We start from the raw sequence: 17,062 nt of genomic DNA, 5'->3' as shown, positions 1-17,062 counted from the left end.
GAGGGCTCTGTGCTGGGCAGCGATGAGGGCTCTGTGCTGGGCAGCGATGAGGGCTCTGTGCTGGGCAGCGATGAGGGCTCTGTGCTGGGCAGCGATGAGGGCTCTGTGCTGGGCAGCGATGAGGGCTCTGTGCTGGGCAGCGATGAGGGCTCTGTGCTGGGCAGCGATGAGGGCTCTGGCGCAGGATCAGCGGCCTCTGGCGCAGGATCAGCGGGCTCTGGCGCAGGATCAGCGGGCTCTGGCGCAGGATCAGCAGGCTCTGGCGCAGGATCAGCGGCCTCTGGCGCAGGATCAGCGGGCTCTGGCGCAGGAAGCTCTGGGCTGGACGGGACCAGCGGTGCAGGCGGCTTGGAGCTGGACGTCAACCGTCCAGGGTCGAAGAGGGACCAAAGCGGAGAATGGTGTCGGGGTCCATCTCGACCACCGCCTCTACTGCGGCCTCCACGGGTCCCGCGAAATCTGGCCAGACGGGTTCCCTCAAACGACCCTCCATGGGCAAAGGCTGGGAGATCTTGGCTCTCCTTGGCCAGGACGAAAATTTTTACCCATTCGTCCATTTTAGGGGGGTCGGTCAATCTGTCACGGGTATGGTGCGGATGAAGACAGGCAGAGGCCCAAAGTTCCAATTCAAACTTTTACTATAATAAAACTTAAACAAAACTGGTACAGGCAAGGGTAACACTCTCCATACAACGTAACATAAACAAACAAGCATTAGCATAAGCATTAGCAAACATTGACCGACAACTGAAGGGTGAGAGACAGGAACTTAAATACACAGATGACAACGAGTGACGACAGGTGATGAAGATGATGATTAACAATGACTAATTAACTAAACAGGTGACGAAAATGAACTAATGAAAATGACGACAGAGATGATGAAAACACTGAAGATGGAAAACAAACTAAAAGTCCATGATAACAACAGAAAACACATTAACAATGTGACATATATATTGTTTTACGCATGTTTAGATGTTGATCTGGAAAACAAGGCATTGTTAAACTCTGCAATATCGTCTTTTTTTCTTCTGTCTCAAGGTTTCACCAATGTTGGGTTTGACTGCTGGGTTCCTCATCCTCATCTTTATCCCTGAGCCGAAGAGAGGGATTGCTGACCAACTCACTGGACGGATAAAGACACGCACTTCCTGGGTCTGTGACATGAAAGCTCTTGCCAAAAAGTATGCCACTTTTGTTCCTATACATCACTCAAGAATGAAATGAACTTAATGTTTAGGATTGGGACGTACCAGATGCAATCAACTATTGAGCGAATATTGGACCCTCAATGTCTATTTTTACAGTCCTGCCTTCACTTGAACATGGTGACAGTTTATTGGAGTAGCTGGCATAGAATTTCAAGGGCCAAGTAGTTCAAGTAGTCTCTGCTTATCCTGTGGTGTAACAACTATAATTCAACTACATTTTAATCACATTCTGTAATTTGAATTGATTGTATTTTTTAAATGATTTTTTGATTTTAGGGATAACTTATGGGTAGGGTTAGGTTTAGGGGTTGGGATAGGGTTAGGACTATGTTTTTGGACAGCAATGTTGTTCCAGGATCAACAATAGATGCTGATCCAGGAACATGTCTTACTTGGCAAAATCACAGCAATCACATACATTATGTCAGAAAGACATAAAGAGCAGAAATAACAGAAAAATAGAAAATGCAAACAAAAAAATGTGTCTGAAGGAAAACTATACATGTTAATTAATTTTCTTTCTGTTCCCTAGCCGTAGTTATGTATTTTCATCTCTGGCATCGGCCGCAGTGTCGTTTGCCACGGGGGCGTTTGGGATCTGGATCCCGCAGTACCTAGTCAGAGCTCAGGTGGTGCAGAAGACAGCAGTGAGCTGCACCTATCAACCCTGCAGCAGTAAAGACAGGTCAGAACACACACACACTCCGCTTGAAACCTAACGGTCAATCACAAGCGTTACACTTTTGACAACGACTGTTTCTCTCTCATCTCCAGTTTGATATTTGGAGCCATCACCTGCGTGACGGGGCTGTTGGGAGTGGTGATCGGCGCTGTGACCACACGGCTCTGCCGTCAGAAGACGGAGCGTGCCGACCCGCTGGTGTGTGCGGTCAGCATGTTGGGCTCTGCTATCTTCATCTGCCTCATCTTTGTTGTGGCCAAGAAAAGTATTGTGGGAGCATATGTAAGTAACTCTACTTTGTTATGTTTCAGCTTACTTCACAAGTCTACACTGTAAAAATGGACTTTTAATTAGTTATAAATTAGTCTTTTGGATTTGTTTTCCAGTAAAACTTACGTGTGTGTGTGTGTGTGTGTGTGTGTGTGTGTGTGTGTGTGTGTGTGTGTGTGTGTGTGTGTGTGTGTGTGTACTTGAAAATCAACAGACAAGACTAGACTAGACTAGACTAGACTAGACTAGACTAGAATCAAATATAAACTCTATTTGGCTTCATCACTCATACTCAATCAATTAATCAATCAATCAATGATACAATTATTTTAAGATATTAAGATTAAGACTAAGACTAAAAATAACATTGATACTCATAACATTAACAAGGGTGAATTTAGGGTGATTGGGACACATTTTGCAATTGACATGACTTGGAAAAAGTGTCCCAATCAACCTGAATTCAAACACTTTATGATGAATTACACTTGATCTTTTGTTGCAATATTATGACACTTCACGTAAACAGTATATTACTCATACTCATATTATATTGGTTGCCATAGAATTGTGGTGTAAAGACTGAGATTGTCTCCAGAGATTGCTTCTTAACACTGTGGCCTGAATATCACTAGTACAGCTCCCTTCTGACTATCCTTCAGTCAAAGTCAAATGAGGTCACATCTATTCAGAGTTCAATATAAGGCTTTAAACGATATAAAGTATGTTGCATTCAGTGGGTTTAACAGCCATAGTTGCTTGGCAGGGTTGTTAGGTCCAAACCCAATACTAAAAGAATAAGAGCAACAGGCACTGACTGCGTACTTATTTAATTGGCATGTAAAGCAGGAAGAGGGAGCAGTTTTCACAGTTACGGCTAGGAAACAATAGACTGTGGCATTTGTGAGTCACTAATGGAGAAAAAAGTTATGCTGCATAAGAAAACAAAGAAAAAAAATGCTACCAGGTCACACTCGTTCTTCTAACAAAAAAACAATCAGGTCAGAACAAAATGCTGGACGCTCCCTGAAGGGCCAAACCGGACTGGGAATCTTATAAGTGTTTATGATGAGAAGTCTGATGAGAAAGTATTTTTAGGGACTGTTTGTCTTTCCCATGGACAAAAGAACCTAGTACACCATGATATGCCATCTCTCTGGTGTAATGTTTGCGATACTCTAAGCTTGCTCAACGATTGCCACCTTATCTTAACTATGAAAGACTCACTAACTGTACCCTCAACCGACCTGGTTTTGCAACCTCTTGTTCCTTTATTAAAAGTGTGATGACTTAAAGGATTATAAAAGCAAATGGTCTGACCTGGGGTCTCATGGACTCATACCAATCTTGAGTTGGATCTCGATTTATAAATGGCACAAGACAAGAACAACAATTTATAGAATGAAATGGAACTAAAATTCAATTAAAAATGGACACTGCCGTTCAAAAGTTTGGGTTCAGTAAGCAAAAAAAATATTTCTTTTTATTTTTTTTAAATTAAGCAGCACAGCTGGTTTCAACATTGATAATAATAATAAATGTTTCTTGAGCAGCTACTGTAGTGTATATTGTCATTTAAAAAAAAAATTGTTATTTAAAATTCGAATGGAATATCGCTGTAATTGGAAAATGTGAAAATGAAAAAGTGTATTTCTGTCAGTCTTACTGAGAGCAACAATCAGTCCAGATTTTACAGTCAATTTAAAATTTAGGGTATTTATAGAAATGAATGACACATTATTTCGACCACAGGCCCTCATGCCATCTTGTCAAACAGGTAACATGACAGTGGCAGCCAGCCCCCAACTAAACACATGAGCACCCCTTCAATCAATCACCTGCCACAAGGCTTCTGTAATTACACCCAAATGTAGCGTACGAAAAGGAAGGAATCCAAAACTTTAAGGAGGGAAAATATCTGGAGTGAGAAAATTTGATAGTGTAGATAGTGTGATAGTGTTTGACAGATGTGCAGTCTGAGAATGTGACAGGACGCTGGAGTCTGTTCCAGCAGGGACAGCTGCTGTCTCATCAGCATGTTGGCTGATCACAATTCAGTCCTGAACCACAGTCCTGCAGGGCTTTACAGTTTTAGCCTGTCTGTCCGTCACGCTGTCTGAGCCTCAAGTCACTTCGGGACAGAGTTCCATACATGTCCAAATACCCCCACACTTTCATGCTTTCATTTCTTCACCCTCTATTCAGATATTCTCTCACACTGACATCTAAATGGAAGGTTCTAGACCCACAAACTAAAAAAATGACACCCTGAGGTCATCTCTCTGTCAGCCCTGCTCAACATATATCTCTGAGACCAACACAAGACCCTGTCAAAGTCAGAACAGCCACTTGAATGATCAAATTCCCTTGCAACCTACAGTTCTCCACACAATCCTGTCTGGTTTGACCCCAGCAGCTGCCGTCAGCCGTATTCTGGCCTCGGAGTTGTGGAGAGACCATCTACATTCTGTCAAGTCACTAAGATTAGTGGAGATATTCAATGCTGGTGTCTCAGTCTGCCATAAGCACCTTGAAAATCCAGACTAGGCACTGTGGGATATCAGTTAATTTACGTGGGAATGCTTAAATCAGTTAGTCTGTTCTCATGGGATTGCACAAATCTGTTGTAATAACTTGTTAAATGTGACACGGTTTCAGCCGCCAGACATTTTGAGTTCCACTCTAGTTTAATGCTTACCGCTTGTCTCTTTTTTACTGTTTGGAGCACAACATGGAGCACAAAAATTACATATAACATAACCACAGTATAATGATATGTTTTCATATTCCACAACATTTATTGGGGTTTTTCTTATTTAGTAGATGAGCCGGGTTAATTTAGTCTGACAAAATGCAAACACTGGTGTGTGTGTGTGTGTGTGTGTGTGTCTCTCTCTCTCTCTCTCTCTCTCTCTCTCTCTCTCTCTCTCTCTCTCTCTCTACCCTACATATACATACATGGTGGAATAACTTGAATAATTGACCACCCTCCCCCCCTCTCCCTATTTTTTTCCTCAGATCTGTATTTTCATCGGAGAGACGCTGCTCTTTTTGAACTGGGCCATTACAGCGGACATTTTAATGGTTTGTATTGAAAGCCTGTATTTATCTGCTGGGTCGAGTGGAAACTTTAAAGCCTTTAACTGTAACAAATTGGTCATCTTCTCAAGCTAGTTTCTTATTTTGAATGGTGGGATGCATGACTACGAGGTTTGGTATAGCCTGGGTGGGGCCCAAGACAAAATTGCTGCTTTTGATTGCACTTAATGGAAATGCCACTCGTGGAAAATAAAGAGGGTTTTGTGTTTTTGTGTGAAGGAAGTGAGTTAGAGAAGAGAAAAGCTGTAAACAGAGTGCATGTAAGGCAGATTCAAAGATTTAGCAAGAAAAGCTGTCATGAAGTTGAGTCAGCTAAGGTCTTACTGCATACTTAAACTCCAGTCAGCCTGGGTCAGTGTAAAGCGCTCTGACAGTGTCTGCTTAAGTGAGCACTCATGGTACTTTTGTTTTCCTGTTTTGTTATCATGTGATTCTCACTGCTGTTTTCCTATCACCTCTTTTCTTTCTCCAGTATGTTGTCATACCGACCAGAAGAGCCACCGCTGTTGCCTTCCAGGGCTTCACGTCACATTTACTAGGGGATGCTGGGAGCCCGTACCTCATTGGCTTGGTAAGAATGTCTCACACACAGGGCAGTGAACTACAGTGCTTCCTGCTACAAGTATATACTGTTCAGTATTGAGGATTTGGTGTGTAGGGACAGTGTTTTTTTTCATGGCTCTTTTTTTGAGTTCACAATGGCAGAATTACACAAAAGCCCTCTGAAGGTTTCCCATTCTTCCTGATCTGTGTTTCTTTCCAGTAATACCTTTCCTCTGGAGACATTATGTTGGTATATTTGCCAGTCATCAGCTCATTCAAGGATACATACATCTATGTTCCCTTCGGTCTCTTAAACACTTGTGTGCAACAATAAGCTACGCCGCCTTGTGCCGTGTGACATTTTGCTCTATGATTTTGTACGCTGACCCTGGCCCCGGCCCCATCTCCCTTTTCCTATTTCCACTCTTGTTCATGTTAACAAAACAAAGGCCAACCGATCACAGTGCAGCATAAATTCATCATTCTTCTTAACTCCGGAAAAAGCACGCTGTGGTTCCTAGACTTCCGACTCCTGTAGACATTCCTGGCATTCCGAACAGGAGTCACTGGAGTTGATCCAAGCTAAACAGTAACTCCTGTGCGTGCTTTTGACAGGTTCAGAGCCCCATGTCATGTAGGGCTCAGGGTTCAGACCCATTGTTCACTTATTCCATTATCACTTTCAACCTCTTACAACAAAAGTGCATTTGCAATGTGTTTGCTCCTTATCTATCTCCCACAAACACATCAATATTTTGCAAGAGTGTGTCATAAGCACACAGCAGGAGGTAAGAAGTGTGTCTAATCTGCCTGTATATTGTTTATATGATGTGTTTTTTTATCTCTCCATCATTTGGTATTTGAACCACATGTCTTTCACATTATTGATTTAATGGCTTGACATAGAAATATTTTATAACATTAATTTACATATCACTTTTGATTAATTTAATGCATCCTTGCTTAATAAAAATATAAATTATTCTTACTGACCCCAAACTATTGAATAGCCATGTATATTTGATCAAGTTTATGTATTTTATCAAGCTCCCTTTTGTATTGGGTAAAAGTTTATGCTACATGAAAAAAATTTAATTCAAGGGGAATTAACTCCATGAAATTGCTGTTGCTAGCACTGTGCTGTACTGTTTGAGCTGCAAGAATGCTTAAAGTTCACTCAAGTCACAGTGTTAGCAACCCACCACATTCAATCTGCTCAGAATGCCCTACCTGTGGACAGACAGCTGGGCAGTGTGGTTATAATGCTGTCACATGTTTTCACAAGTTCACATGACTCAGTTGCTCTCTGTGAATACAATGATCTTCTCAGTTACCTCTAAGATAGTGGGTACATCTTCAGAGGAAGTGTGTGGGCATTCTGGCCTGTCAAATCCAGCAATGTAGGGCCGAGTCATGCATCAACAGTTACTTGATAATTTCACTCCGGAGGTCTGGCAAGCTAGTGTGATGGTGGCTGTGACGTACTTCTGTCGTAAAAAAAACGGAAGCTTTGAATAATAACAATAAGAACAGTTTTTAGAGAAAAACCACAAGAACTTTGACACTGGGCTTTCCAGACATTATACATGTGGCAGGCAGACAACACTTTCCTCTAAAAAGTGAACGATATGTGCACTAGACCTGTGAATGAATAACATTTCCTCAATACCTGGTAATACTCCATTACACTCTAACTGATGTAAAAACATTCATAGTACCTGTGAGTGAATCTATACCCTTAGGCACAGTGGGTGGTGTAATTATCTATGAAAATAGGCTATCAGCCGCAATCTACCATCTTTTTGTTTTTTTGCAAAAAGAAACCTCATTAGATACGCACCACAAATGTTCAACTTCAGCCCTATTTTTAGCTGTAGAAATAGTTCAACATTAATGTTTGGCATCATAAAAGCTGAGATATACACATAAAGGAGTGTGGTCTGCACGCACGCACACACACACACGCACGCACACACACAAACACACACACACACACAGACCTCACTGTCAGCACCCACTCATACACCTTTTAGTGTCAGCATTCCTACCCGACCCTTGAGACTCGCATGCTAGTGCTGATGCTAACAGATTAGCCATGCTAAAGTGAGTCAGAAGAGGAGCCCTGCTAAACATAATATTAATGCTGTTGTCAGTGTCTTTATGTCAAAATGTACATATTTTGTACTAATATAACACACTATAATGGCTAGAACAAAGCACTAGAAACATCCCTTTGTTTTTTTGTTCACAGGTCTGTTATAAAATATTGGGTTTTGTCCTAAAGTTGAGTTTTGTGTTCTTTAGTTCATATGCTTTAGTTCATATGTGTTCATAAAAGTTGACAAAATTCATTTTAGCTGATGTACACATTTAAAATGGTCGTCCAGGAAAATGGAACAAAAATATTGCTGACTCATTCATCCTGCACTACACCATTTGTACTATTTTTGTACAATCAAATGCAACAATATCCCTCTCTAATATTACATAGGAAATATGTCATGTGGTCTTTAACATTAAGAACCAGTTGCTAACTACTGACTGAGTGAATCTTGAGGGAACAAACAGCATAAAATGTAATCAGATTATGATAAATTGAAACATAAACAAAATGCCTCCTTGACTGAATCAATAGTTTAATTAATTATAATGGTCTTTTTATAGATTTATTGACTTACTATTGAACAGATTCCAATAGCTTAAGACAAGTTAACACAAGGATTAAGTGTTCACCCAGTAACTGATTGACAGCACAGCTCTTGAAGACAATATTAGGAAGTTAATTATTGCATTAATGTAGCTGATGGCTCACGGCCGACTTTTCCTTTGTTTGCTAATGAATTCTCTTTTGTTTTTGTCTCTGTGTTCCTACAGATATCAGACTCCTTGCAGGAGAGCTACGCTACGTCAGCTTTATGGCAGTTCCTGAGCTTGGGATATGCCCTCATGCTCTGTCCCTTTGTCATCGTTCTGGGGGGGATTTTCTTCCTCGCCACCGCCCTTTTCTTCCTCGATGATCGTGACAAAGCGGAGAAACAGTGAGTGCCTAAGCCTCCATAACCTTGATAGCTAACTGTAATTCAGTCTAATCGTTTAAGTCATTGTTCTAATGACATCGAGGTGCTTCCGTTTCAAGGGTCCTCACTTTACATTCCTAAATGGGACTATCATTTCTCATTTCCTCCTCTGACAATGACAATCCAGAGAATAGCGGTTGCCATGGTGATTTTGGTAGCCTTGGCCATTTTTGTGTGCCTGGTGAATAGCCTCAGGTGGATAGTTAATTTGTGAGAATGAACGAGCTGGATAGATGGACAGAGATCTAGACGTATTCTCAAACAAAGACACTCTGCATAAGTGATCTGCCAAGGGGGAAATGACACATCACATCGACTACATGACCTTTAGTAGATCAATTGCTTCCCTTACTCAAATCATTAACCCGTTATAAGAGAGATTTCAATATCAATGTTATTTTAGTACACCAGCATTGGGCCAAGACAAGCTAAGCAAGTTTATGAATATAGCATTTAGAGAAAGTTCCAGTAAAAACAGTAATGGCGACATGAGAGGAATTGAACATTAAATAAACCTCAAAGATGTCTTCTGCCATTCAAGCATGTAATTTAATTTTAATATGTCATACATAAGCCATTATGAGATACTATATATGTTTATAGTATAGTATATTTACACATAGGCATTTTAAATCTTTATTATAAACATTAGCTGGTTTGCTTATGGAAGAGTCCCATTCCCTTAAAAGGTAAAGACAAACATGATACTCAAACTTTGCGACTCACTTTCCTTTTTGCGGCCGTCTTTTATCAAGTGGATTTCCTGTGTGTGTTGCCACTCAAAAATGACTTCCTTCCTGTCTGCTTGAGGACATTTTTAGGCAGGGTGGTATGTTGAGTTTCTGCGGAAGATCTTCCCACGATAGGTCTTAGAGACGGCTAAGGAGGTTGACTTTTCTTCTTGTCTCGCCATCTATTACAACAGGCAGATTAATCATTATAGTCATCTTTCACAAGGAGCTACTCAACAAGATTATTTAATGTTCTTTTTCCTGCTATGTATCATAAGTAGTGGAATACAAATAGTGTACTTGAAACCAGAGATGCAGGTCATGTTCAAAAGTGTAGTGTCAAACAGAATAATATAACTGACAATTTTCTAAGTAGGTTTCCCTGAACACTTCCTACTTCTGCTGTTGGTCAGTCAAACGGATATCTCTTCCCAAAACTCACACAATTGGTTGAGCCAATCTTACTGGTCTGACACTCAAATAAACAGAGCAATGTTTTGAAGCACCACAGTGTTTTTTTATTTTTCAGGGAAATAAACCTATGAATGACTTACTTATACTTATCCCTGCATATTAAAATAGGATAAAGGAACATATTTTAACATTCAAAAAAACTAAAAACGTCACTTCAGATGTAAAAATAAATGACAAAAACACTTAACATTGAAAATAAAACTTAACATTTAAGTTTAAATTTAAAGGTGATTTTTTTAACATCATATTTATTATTCTAGAGTAAATATAACAAGTGAAGGTGTATCCTTAAAGATATTCCAAGCAGTTGACTTCCACAGTGGATTGTAGATTATACAGGAGTTTTACCACACCTTATGTCGCCATCATGGTTTAAAATAGCCACTGAATTGCATTTGCATCTATATATGTCATGTAATGAACTGCAATATTGTGCATGTTGAAAGCAGCTACAGATTAAAGCAGTTATGTTTGTGGATGCAGCATACTATAAGCTTATATCCAGCCGTCATGAGCCTGTGCATTTATTCATTAAACATTTCCAACCAATACTCTTGCATAACACCCTTCTCACAGTTTTTCATAAGCATTGCATCATCACGGGGTTCAATCGAGCCTAAAAATAGCATTTTAGCTGTGCTGTTTCAGGCTGAGTTCTTTATTCACAAATATCTTGTTACTTCAGTGTAGCATACTCGTTTGTCTTCCTCTATTTATAGATGCAACTTACAAAATGAAAGGCGTTCACTGGAGCGGAGGAATATATATTGAGCTTGAAGAGTACTTTATTTCTAGGTTGTTAGCTTTTTTGGGATGAGGGGGAGCCATTTATAGCGCAGGGGAAAACACTGTGCACATATAGGCAGTCATGCAAAATACACTTAAAATATATTTTGCTGCCTGGCATCAGTTGGCATAGTATCCATGGGGATGTACTGAAGATATAAGCATCCCTGAACTGTGTTAAAGCACATGCAGCCTGTAAGGAATACAATCACACTGCCATGAAGTGTCCCCATTGAGTTTTCCAATAGAGTGAATGAAATTACAAGTAAGCAGGATTAGGATATCTTTTAATAGGACTGAAAAAAAAGTATTTCCAACTAATTTTTAGAAATCAAAATATCAAATCATAGTTACCATGTTAACTTTGACAACCACAACATACATTAAAGGGTTAGTTCACACAAAAATGAAATTACTCACACTCATATCATTCCAAACCCATAAGACTTTTGTTCATCTTCGGAACACAAATGAAGATATTTTGTTCATGTGAGATCCTGCTGATTTGAGTGTACAATTATGAAAAACATTGCACAAATATCTACACAATCTTTCCCTCATTAATCTGTTTCTTTTTTCCCTTAAATTTTCCAACCAGCAGAGTAAACCTGCTTTCCCGACAGCCGTCCACAGTAAAGGTAAGAACTGAAATTCCTCCAGGTTACACAATGTTATCGTGTTGATATTTTAAATGCAGAATACAATGGTTCAAGCTAATTTATCAGAAGGTATTTAGTACTGTAGAGTAGATATACCAACTTTGTTTTACACATTAAAGTAATTGAGTATCATATCATGTCAGTGAGTAGAATAGAATAGAATAGAATAGAATAGAATAGAATAGAATAGAATAGAATAGAATAGAATAGAATAGAATGGGTGACCAGGTTATTTTAATCAGTTAATAATCTCAAATTTGGCTCCTCTTCAAACCTCTGTTCCTGCCTCCTTCCCCTCTTTCTCTTATCAGCCTCTCACACACTGTTATGAGCCTGTTTGTATAATTACCATGACTTTGTATGCCCTAAAAGAATGGCAAAGCATCAAAAGAAAGAGAAAGAAAACAACATCGGAAAAAAAGGTTTCTCTGGTTGCCAGTTTTTTAGGTGGAGGACAATGTGTGTGGGAGCAGTACACTAAAAATAACTAGTCCCCCAAATATTCGTTTGAGAGGGCGGATTGTGACCGTTAAATGTGGTCATGTATTTTTGTAATGCAGACAGACTGTCCCAAGTTAGCTGTCCTATACTGTTCTACTACACCCTCCACATTCTAATTAGAAAAACTACTGCTCCTTGTTAGGTTAACAGCTTAAGCAGGCTGAAGTTTAACAAGATATCAGTAAGATATCTCTGGTTGGACGAAGCGCAAACCATGGCCTTAAGGGTTAGCCTGTCAGAGGCACATACATTAGCATAAATGAGCATGTGATGACAAGACATATTGCCTCCGTCACTTATATAAATGGGAAAAGTTCTCTAATCAATAGGGGTCAAAGCACAAAGTGGAGAGGAAACCGCAGAGTTACATAACAGACGGACACCCACACGCGCGTTATTAGAAAAGGAATTACGAGGAGGCACGGTGATGTGACAGCGGGAGTGGGAGTACGGGAAAAATCACTATTGTGACATTAGCATTGATGAAGGCAGAAGATTTCAGACAGGAAGGGCCTGCAACCAATGTAAAGAGAAGATAGTAGAGAGCAAATGAGAGATAGAGAAAAGAGAAAGAAATGGACCATTGCCCTTGGATTATAAAGCAGATGGAGGATGTGCTAAACACTTAAGAGATCTTGCATAGTGAGTGTTTAAATCTAGTGGACAGATAGTAGCATGATACAACAAAATGGAGTCTTTTCAATAAAAAGCTTGTCTTTCCTTTCAGAGAACATCTGCTAATCATTGATAACACAACCAGATATATGTCTTTCAACCATTCAACCTTTAGGCAGAGTTTAACATGGTTGGATTTCCTTAATACATAATCAATTCAAAATGAACTGAGAGTTATGTGCAATACTGTTTAAAAGTTTTTATTTTAATGCTCACCAAGATAAAAAAAAAAAAAAAGAATAATACAGTAAACACTGTAATATTGTGGGATATTATTTAAATTAACTGTTTTTATTTTAATGCATTTTAAAATAGTCTTGGTCTTGAAAACCCCTGGTTTAAAGGAGCAAATCCATTAATCGTCCTCAATTATAGTCTACAATTACTGAATTTTCACTGTGTATTATAGCGTGTTATCACACAATAAAGAAAACAATGATTTGTTAAATAGTAGAGGAGCTTCTAGGCCAGATTATTTGTGGCATAATGATAGACAAATCCCGAGCAGGACCCTGGATGCTCTGTAAACGTTAGTGATGTGATTATCTAAGCATAATACCCTAGTATTTAACTATTTTTACTTTGTTGCATCAGCCAAATGGGGTGGGGTGGGGGGGTAGTAGTTTACAATCACCAGCAGCACCGGACAGATGGCTCATTGGGTACTGAGTTATAATAATTAAAATGAAACATCCTGTAGGGAACCCAGAGACTAGTATGTTATTGCTCCAAATTGTATTCAACAACTACGAACAGCCAGAGACTGACACCTCATCTCTTTTTCATTCCCTCAGGTTACCAAATGAGAAGAGGCTGCTACAATGAAGAACAAGTGGAATGAAAATATGGGCAGGTGGAAGGAAAAACAGAAGGAATAAAACTTGCAGCTAACTCGCTATACGCACACTCAGCATACTCTAAGATTACCGCTATCATCGTCATCTCTGCTTTTTCGTTCCATTCTGTGAAGGCCATTCTGAATTCGAGTCGCACCTTGCTTGCCCCAGTAAACCTTCAGCTGGCAAGAGGTCTGGTGTGCAGCTATTAATGATGTATATAAAGAGCCATGTGGGCTCCGGTGGGTGTTTAGATGAGGGTGCGCTAGCGCGCTCAGTGCCATACTACTGAACACAGCACGGACACACACTCCCGTCCTGTCACGCTACCTGTCGATCTGCACCAAGTGCCATAACATCACATTCCTAATGGGGACCAGTACCAATAATGCTCACAGCCAACAGGGGCTCACCAATACGCCAAAAATCCCCCCAAAAATCAGTAAATACAGAACTGAAGGAATCACTCACATCCCATCAACTACTCAACTAAAACTACGCGGTGAGTCCTGCCTTAAGAAATCTGGCAGAGACGTAGGTCTGGTCCCCGGTCACTTTTCTTTTATAAAGATTCTTTTCTTTGCTTATTATTAAATGTATTTTCCGTTCTTTTTCTTAGCACTTACCATTTTAATGCAGTGCCAGTGACATGATGCAGCCACGCATGACACATCGATCATTATCTTCTCTCTTCTTGCTCTGACTGTGTGTTTTTACAACTGAAACTGGAGGGACTTCTGGATAGCTGAAAGGGACACTGGATTGTAAATATCTTTTTATAATGAAGAAACAAAATGTAAATGCTTTCATACGGAACTTTACTGAACAGTCTGCCAGGATAAATCGCATAGTATGCCCAAGAGGGAAGCAGAAATGTTAAACATTTTTAAAAAGTGAACAAAGCCAAGGTTATCGTCACTTATCTAGTGTTTTTCAGTGCGGAATTCCGTCCGCAGTGCCGGGTTACCCATCCAGACAGGCAAACCTTCATTTTAACTGCGGATAAGATTCACAAGCTCAGTCTATGAGAATGAAAGTCTTTGTATGTTGGCTTACCTTGCTCATTTGGTTTTACATATCCCTTTACTGGAAAAGAAGAGAGAGACAGGATGATAGTGTATCGCAGCCAAGTTAATTACTTACACTGCAATCCATCCGTTTTCAAAAAGGGAGAAATCTAACTCTGGGGTTAAGCTAAGTCTGGATTGCTTTTTTTTTGTGTCGATTCTGTGAATTTTGTGGAAGTTTCTTTTAGCAGAAATCCGATATTTGAATATGTTGCATACGCTAAGAAGAGCACTTTGCTTTTCACCAAGTAGTCTTGGATATGAAGAAATACAATTGGAGAAAATATCAGTTTTCGCTGTTATTGGCCTGTGTGGTTTTACTTAAGAATATAGTTTGTAATATATGCAATTTAAAAGAAGATTAACGAAAATGAAAGCTTTGACAGTGGCAATAATTTGTATATTCTCATATTTAGCAAGATTCCCTCAGCACGCGCACGCACACACACACACACACACACACCACTGTCACTTTTCTGGAACCTGGTGTTACCAAATCCGTCTGTATCTGAAGCCGTTCAGGTGTAAATCTGTTCTCAAAGAGAAGCGGATGCTTTTTCCAATCTTGAAAAAGGCACCTTGCCTATAGATTGAAGTGGGGGAATAAAGCTAATCTGTGTTTTGAAGGTCTGACATAACATGTCATGTGAAATTACCGTCCCTGTTTGCCAGTCATATCCTCTTAGCTTTCATCATGCCAGGTGAAAAGCCTTTGAATGTGATTCTGTCCAATCCAATGTGTTTACACATGCAAATTTATCTTAATGAAGCTTTTGTATTATTACTGTTGTTATTATACTTTTACTGATGTCATTTTCTTTCTTTTTACAAATATGAGTTTTATATATATATATATATAAACACTATAAAGATAAACTATTATGCAGCAATTTTAATATATTGTAAACGGCTTTGATGCAATGTATTTATTATTATGTTTTTGTTTGCTACCCTTGCTGATAAGATGGTATAAGGGAAACATATTGTCATAGATATTATGTACAGTTTCGTTTTTGTTTAATTTTCTTTGAAAATTCCTCCTCATCACCATTTGAAGAATCTCTCAGTTGTTCATCTCAGAGAACTGTGTTTTCACAGGAGCCGATTATTTTACTGGTTCACACAAACACACAGCATGATTTACACTTAAAAGGAATTGTATTGTGTACCAACATGTTTGTTAGACCAATGAACTGATAATTGATTTATTTTGCACAAGCAACTGAGTTTGTGAATAATGTGCTGATCAGGGGGGTTTCTCTTACTGTCTAATCCAATAGTTCTACACTGGCATTTTAAGTGCTTTGAGGGATAATTCTCCATTCACTGCCTGGCTATAGCTTTTCAAAGTTATTTTACATGCTGATTATATGACTTGTTTATTTGTTTGTTGAAAGGCAGCGCTCACGGTGATCTAGATCGGATGAACGACTGGCTTAATATTTGTAAGGCCAAGTTCATTTTATCAACAAAACCCGATGCTAATGAGCAGTTTTATGAGATCGTTTTAATTGCTGAATCGTGAGAATTGAGTATTTCAGATTGCACATTTTCTTGTCATACAAGAATTCTGTAAAAATGTACCTATTTCTGATGTCAAGCAGAAACTAAAAGGTGATTTTATTTTTTAGAGCAAGTGTGATTATAAAGAAGAAAAGTATCTAGGACGTTTACTGTGATGCTCCCACAGGGATATACACCCTATATGTAACTGATCAAAATAAACTTATTTAATCAAAACAGAGCAATATGTTGTTGTCATTTTTTTAGATTTAAGTGCACTTGATTTCATTTTGTTAACGGTATGCATAAGATATGTTTTTGGAAAGAAATTAATACTTTCATTCATCAAGAATGCATTGAATTGATCAAAGGAGACAGTCAAGACATTTGTAATATTACCAAAAAAAATGTATCATGGTTTTTCGTAAAAATCCAACACAACTGTTTCAACATTGGTAATAATAAGAAATATTTCTTGAGCAGCAAATCAGCATATTAGAATGATTTCGAAAGGATCGTGTGACACTGAAGACTGGAGTAACGGCTAATGAAAATTCAGCTTTGCCATCAAACAGATAAATTGCATTATACATTATACTGTAAAATATTACAATTTAAAATATTTTATATTTTATAAAATATTTTCAATTGTAATATTTTACAGTATTACTGTTTTTATTATATATTTTTTTATTAAATAAATGCAGCATTGATGAGCATAACAGACTTTCCAAAACATAATTTAAAAAAATTACCAACCCCAAACTTTTTAACAATAGTGTATTCATATATGTAGAAACATTCATGTAGATGAATACATTTTGAGGAAAAATCCTTATTAATTATTAAGCCTTATTGTAAAGTATTATCTGATTATCTGACTAAAATATATATCTCAAAATCTGTCCATTCTCGGAAGATCCTTGCAGCTACTGTACAGGAGGG

The 17,062-nt window shown here is 38.8% G+C and overlaps 1 protein-coding gene across 2 annotated transcripts in view; it reads left to right on the top strand.

The window, feature by feature from the left end:
- Positions 1–16,358, top strand: part of spns2 (SPNS lysolipid transporter 2, sphingosine-1-phosphate) — a 71,615-nt gene extending 55,257 nt beyond the window's left edge. The window contains exons 6-13 of one of the 2 annotated variants that reach the window (XM_079605784.1): positions 1,045–1,187; positions 1,747–1,899; positions 1,989–2,178; positions 5,185–5,250; positions 5,738–5,836; positions 8,683–8,846; positions 11,478–11,514; positions 13,506–16,358. In XM_079605784.1, coding sequence (XP_079461910.1) covers positions 1,045–1,187; positions 1,747–1,899; positions 1,989–2,178; positions 5,185–5,250; positions 5,738–5,836; positions 8,683–8,846; positions 11,478–11,514; positions 13,506–13,517 — 864 coding nt within the window. In that variant the 3' untranslated portion in view covers positions 13,518–16,358. Of the gene's footprint in view, positions 1–1,044; positions 1,188–1,746; positions 1,900–1,988; positions 2,179–5,184; positions 5,251–5,737; positions 5,837–8,682; positions 8,847–11,474; positions 11,515–13,505 lie in introns of both variants that reach the window. The other variant, XM_079605783.1, reaches the window with a different exon arrangement.
- The last annotated feature ends 704 nt before the right edge of the window (positions 16,359–17,062 follow it).

This window comes from Phoxinus phoxinus, assembly GCF_949152265.1.
Source record: "Phoxinus phoxinus genome assembly, chromosome: 3".
Taxonomy (NCBI): Eukaryota; Metazoa; Chordata; class Actinopteri; order Cypriniformes; family Leuciscidae; genus Phoxinus; species Phoxinus phoxinus.
Note: the sequence above shows the minus strand (reverse complement) of the source record. Positions and strands in the feature narration are given on the sequence as shown.